The sequence below is a fragment of the Hipposideros armiger genome, unplaced genomic scaffold (assembly GCF_001890085.2).
Source record: "Hipposideros armiger isolate ML-2016 unplaced genomic scaffold, ASM189008v1 scaffold_95, whole genome shotgun sequence".
In the NCBI taxonomy this organism is placed as follows: Eukaryota; Metazoa; Chordata; class Mammalia; order Chiroptera; family Hipposideridae; genus Hipposideros; species Hipposideros armiger.
In genome coordinates, this window is record NW_017731445.1 from 1,054,247 (window position 1) to 1,060,246 (window position 6,000).

Below are 6,000 nucleotides of genomic sequence, written 5' to 3' on the forward strand. Positions count from 1 at the left end.
GCCCCGGCATGAGGAAGTGCCTCTTTGATAGTGGGATGTTGAAGGTGTTGCTTTGTGGTCTAGGCTACAGTGGCAATTCCAAGGGCAGCAGTGGAACCTGGTAAAGGGCCAGAGGGGCTCTGTTTAGGTCTTCCCTCACTTTTCTCCAGTCACAAGTATCCTGAATATTTACAGCTGCCTGGGACAAAGGGGTTCTTTGGTTACCTCTGTGTACAAAGCAAAGGCAGTCTAGAGGCTGTCATACAGTAGATTTTAGTACAGAGAATGACCACTACAGGTTGGGCATTAAAATAAGTATTCAAATATCAAGATGTACTAAGATACACAATATATACTATTACTAGAGAGAAGGAGCACTTTTTTTTTTTTTCTAACTCTGGTTCTTTTCTTCTTGACACAATAAGTTTGAGGCCGGCATGGTTTTTGACAGTGAACCTGGACTTTTGCTTTAAAAACCACCTGGTATTTTCACCTTTGAGTGATCTAAAATGAATCGGCAACTCTTTCCCAAGGGTTCACTTGCATCACGTTTTCTGTGTGTTAACAGCCACGTATCCATGGACATAAATCCTATAAGAACAATTGATTTTCATTATTACACCTTAACCCTCTTACTGCTGCAATGCTTTGCTCATTTGCAAATACCTTTTTTAGGACTCTTCCTTTCTCAGCTATGTTGATCAACCTCTTATATTTCTCAGGTTTTGATGCCATTTTCTTACATGAGGCCAGGTAGACTATATGTAATTTCACTTCACTTAACAAAGACCTTAGGATAAATGTATTGCACACATCACAGATCTCTTAATCCACATTCTTGCAAATAATGTATTCATGACAGTACTTTTTCAGAGTTAACATTCTGATGTCTATTATTAAACTACACCAGAATTTGAATTTTGAAAAGATACTGTTATTTCTACACACCTCATACATATTTAAGATTCTTCTGATGTTATAGTTGACATATTTATTAACTTTTATAGTAGTCTCTATTAGTCATATTGATAGAAGTCATTTTAGCTATATGTCATGTAACCCTTCTAAACAAAATTATCTCCTAATATACATAAATGTGATGGTGTGCCTGCCTAGTAAATACCTGAAATATAATTAGAGTAATATGGCCCCTTTCTGCTCTAGCTGAATTGAATTCAGTGATTTTAGGACCAACAGAATAGAATATTAAATGAATAAATTTGGTGAATAGCAGTATTTTTTAAAGGTAGAAGTAGGAAAAAGAATAAATTATGTTAAAATGCCCTGCTTTGTATGTCTAAAATGGTCTTGGTAGAATCCAATAAATTTTTCAATTTGTCATTAAACTTTATCATGGAAGAATGAACATTCATGAGACAAGATTGTCTTGAGAAATTGCTTCTACTCTAGCTAGTTATCTATAGTTTGAAAGAACTATTGTGAGGCTAAGTGTTATGATTCTACAAAATCCTTCTTTGCTTGAGCTAATTTTAGCTTATCAAACTAAGAGCATTTTCTAAAATCATTTTGGAATTTTAAAAAATATTCCTTTTTAAAACTTTTGAGGAAAGTTACCTAAGATAATAATTTTATGATTCAGTTCAATGCAGTAGCTTTTAAAACTCAGCTATTTTTATTTTAAAAAATAATTTCTTTAGTAAATCTTTTAAAACCATCATTTCTCCTTTAAGTTCCAAACTACCTCCCATTTAAATTGTTACTGCATTTAGCAAATTGGTAAACACTTTTAAAATCATACAGAAATTAAACATTTGTTTTACAAAGCAAACTGTTGTTGCTTAAAGAATTTATTACTTAAATTTAGAAGCCCCTTCCCTTTTGTTAAGTACTCTTATGCTAAAATCCCTCAGAATTTTGGATAAAGCATCTTTCTTCAACTAAATGGATTCTTTACTTACAGAAAAATGGTTTCCCTTCAAGATTGCTGAGTTCATAATTCTAACCCTGAACAGTTTTATTAATTCCATTTGTCTATTAGCGTCTCGATATTCGAACAGGGGAAATACTTTTACCATACAGATAGAAAATACTGAAAAATATAGTTTGGTGAAGTGTAGCACGCCATTTAAAGCTTAGGTAATCTGAGAGAAAATGACCTTACACCAGCACAACCCAGACCGGCCCCTTACATTGCTGTTTTGGCACACTGATGAGGTGGCTGACAGCAAGGAGAGAGTCAAGTCCAGCTGGAAAGAATGGTGAGTATCCAAGCTTTCTTTAAGAACATCTCAAAATCAAACACAGAATGGCATTACTCATTTCTTATCTTTCCAACCCAAATAATAGTGACCGTGGTAATAGCAATGGCTTGGATGTATATAACATGTTAATATTCCCAAAGATTTTTTTTTATTATTATTATTTTTACTTGCAACATCTCCTCTAATATTCAAAACATGAGCTTACGTTGGTCACAACATCATGGAAGCATAAGAGCTGTTGGGTGATTTAGTCCATCAGTCAGCCACTCAGTGAACAAACACATCAGGTAATCAAACTTAGCATTTGAATTGGGAGTGTCAAACTAAATTATCTATTCATGATTTTATCTTGTTCTCGGAATCAAAAATGGCAGAGAAAAAGTGAATCATAAAAATGACTTCCAACAGGGCAAATAATATAATCCACGTAGATGTTGGCCAGCAAAATGACAAGAATACATATGAAAACAGGAACAAAATATTTTTTTTAAAAAAATCTGTTTTGGGGTTTGTTTGATTTTTGTCAATAGGATAGCAAGTTTCTAAAGTAAAAATCCTATTTGGAGGCAAGGTTTCAGTTCTCTTCTTACATTTCGTTTCGTGTAGGCACAGGTGTAATATCTGATGAGATACTAGGTTAGATGAGTGACTGTTACTACGTCTTACAAACTTTTTTTTAATACTTAGAATGAACAGAAGTTTTTTATTTAATTTACAACTTAAAAGTCATACTCTCAAACTCTTGCTGTGATTTTTGTTATTACAGTAGGAATAGGTGCTAAAATTTGAATTGAAGTATAGTGCATTCATTCCTAACTATTATATACCAATCAACAGAGATACAAGAAGAAAAAAAGATACTAGACTCAGCCTTAGGCTCCACATATCACATCTCAGGAGCATGGGGAAATGGAGTAGCTAAAACTGATATTCTCATCACTCTCAGCCAACGGCTTATTTACGTAACCCAGGCTTAGCACCAGGACTCCTTTACAATAATGACATTAATGTCTCTCTGGCTGATTTTTTATGTGTCTGTTGTTTGAAACCTACCGTCTCCTATTCACTTTCTACTAATTTTCCCTTTTAATTCTCTCCCTCTCTCTTTCTGAATCAGGTTTCTTCTGAAACATTCCCAGTCTTTTCTGGACTTTTCTGCAGCTTCTTTATACCTGAACTCTTACAGAATATGTGTTTCCTAGTTTCTGACAGTACCAAAGATTGTTTTCAGGGGAACATAACTGTAAGTATGACTGGAGATGCATACTAATCATTTCTAGATTAAAAAATACCACAAGAGGATTCCTGGTAAGAGTGCACTCTGTAGCAGTTTCTTAAAAATCATCAAAGATAGGCCATCTCTTTGTTTATTGAAAGCTTCCTTTCCTTTTTGCCTTGATGCAAACTTTCTGGCTTTCTAAATAAAATACCCAAGTATTACCCAGCATTTCACATCAGTCGGTTGCTAACAGTTCATGCTCTGAAGTCAATAGTCTTTGAGTAACTTCCCCAGTTACCTTTATGATTTAACCACAGCTGTTTCTCTCTTTCTTTCTTATTTAGAAACCTTATGCTTGTCAAATTCCAGGATGCACCAAACGCTACACAGACCCAAGCTCCCTAAGAAAGCATGTGAAGGCACATTCTTCCAAAGATCAACAAGCAAGGAAAAAGGTAATCTTAGAAGTTATCCAGCAAGAAAAAGCACATTTAAATTTTTCTTGCAGTACTGGGAGCTTCTGCAGGGCATTGGAGATTTTTATGCTTCTCAGGGTGTAACACTTTTAGACTCCTTGAGGAAAGAAGTCTTCCATGAAGTACAGGCATACCTCGCTTTATTGCGTTTTGCTTCATTGTGCTTCCCAGATATTGTGTTTTTTACAAGACCTGCCACCAGCAAAAAGATTGACTCACTGAAGGCTTAGATGCTCATTAGCATTTCTTAATAAAGTATTTTTCATTAAGGTATGTACATTTTTGTAGACATAATGCTATTGCACACTTAATAGACTACAGTGTAGTGTAAAAATAATTTTTATATGCTTTGGGAAACCAAGAAAATTCCTGTGACTCACTTTATTGCGATATTCACTTTATAGCAATGGTCTGGAATAGAACTCTCAGTATCTCTGAGATCTGCCTGTAATAGCAAGGCTGTGGTCTGCATAGCTGACATAGCCAGATATGAATTTCTGGGGAGGGCTTGTATAATAAGAATAAAAAAATTAGTGTAAGTTACCTAAAGTGGAAAATAACACAAGGCTTTTATGGAAATTAAATCCAAATAACAAGAAAATTGAATTGGGGAAAACAGCAACAGAAACCTTTTTTTGGAGATAAGTGCTTTTCATAAAATATTAATTGGCTAAAATCATTTTAGCTCTGATGAAGAAGGTAGGTGAATCTCCAGGATGAGTGAGTAAGTATAGAAGCATTCCTGCCTTTACACTTAGAAAAAACATGTTTCTTAACAGGTACTGTGTTTCAAAATCTGAGAAAGGAAATGAACCTAAAATTACTTTGACATCAGTGAGGGATTAATGCATCTTTCAAACCTCATAGAAATCCTAGTATCTCAGATTTGAAGTAAATATTAAAGATCAACCACTCAACCCATCCGTCTTGTTCTTCTGACGTCTTAAGATCTCCAGTGAGTGGTTGGCTGTGCTGTCCTTCAACACCTCAAGAGAGGAGGAGCTTACCACCTCTCAAGGCATTTCCTAATAACTGAGTTTGTACATTTGTGGACTAATACGTTTCTTCTGACCATGGCAGAAACTATGTTGACATGATCTTGGCTTTTTGAGTATTTCATATGAGTTTAGATCGGTACCTGATTCACTTGAGAGCCCGTCATAACAAACTTAAGGGAAGTTTAAGACTCAACTTATTTCAAATGATTCAACCCCATGGCCATGGTTTGCAAGTCACTATGACTTCTAACTAACTAGAATCTTGCCTTCTTTCATAGTGTTTAGGGATTTAGCCCTTCTATGTTGGGAAATGCTCTATAGTCTTTTTTGTTACTTGAGCTTTTTCTTCCTTCAGAGATGTTAGCGCAATGCCAGTTGAGGGCTCATATATGGAAATTATTTGACCTCTTCTTTGTGAGTTAGAAAAATGCCCAGTTAGAAAGATATGCTAGATATTTCTATTGCATTGTTGGAAAAGTCATGACGCATTTTTGCAATGAAAAACATAGAAAAAATACGTCATGACTTTTCCGACAACCCAATAATTACACACCCACTCTTATAAGTCAGTTGTTAAAATCGTTTATTTTTACAGAGTCAAGTCTTTTTAATTACAGTCCCAGTAAATTGATAACAGATGATCATTACCAACAGATAATAGTATTAACAATAGATGATTGTTTGACGTGGTTTGGATATGTTCTTGTATTTTAAAAGAGCAAAGGAACGCCTAAGTGAATTGATAATACAAATAAAGTTGTAAGGAGATGCTTAATATTCTTGTTGCATACTGTTAACTGTGTTCAGCAGGACTATTGCCTGATGGCTTTTGTCGTTATCTGTGTATGTCTTACAAACTTGAAGTGATAGGCTGTGTTTGTTTAAAAACAAAGAAGCCTCTTGATGAGAGCATTCTTCCCCTAACTGTGACTATTTTCCACCTCCAACTTCTCCCAAATGTGTGAGGTTTTTTGTTGTTTTTTTTAAAGATTTTTATTGGGGAATTGGGGGATGGGAACAGTGCTGGAGAATTGGGGGAAGGGGAACAGACAAGTTGCTGTCGTTTTTGTTCTTCAGTCTAGTTGTGGAGGACGTTGCTTCACTGG

General features: G+C 35.1%; 1 protein-coding gene across 3 annotated transcripts in view; it reads left to right on the forward strand.

Moving 5' to 3' along the window:
* Positions 1 to 6,000, forward strand: part of GLIS3 (GLIS family zinc finger 3) — a 433,026-nt gene that overhangs the window by 328,977 nt on the left and 98,049 nt on the right. For all 3 annotated transcript variants that reach the window (XM_019645914.1, XM_019645913.1, XM_019645915.1), the window contains one exon: positions 3,765 to 3,875. In XM_019645914.1, coding sequence (XP_019501459.1) covers positions 3,765 to 3,875 — 111 coding nt within the window. The remainder of the gene's footprint in view (positions 1 to 3,764; positions 3,876 to 6,000) is intronic.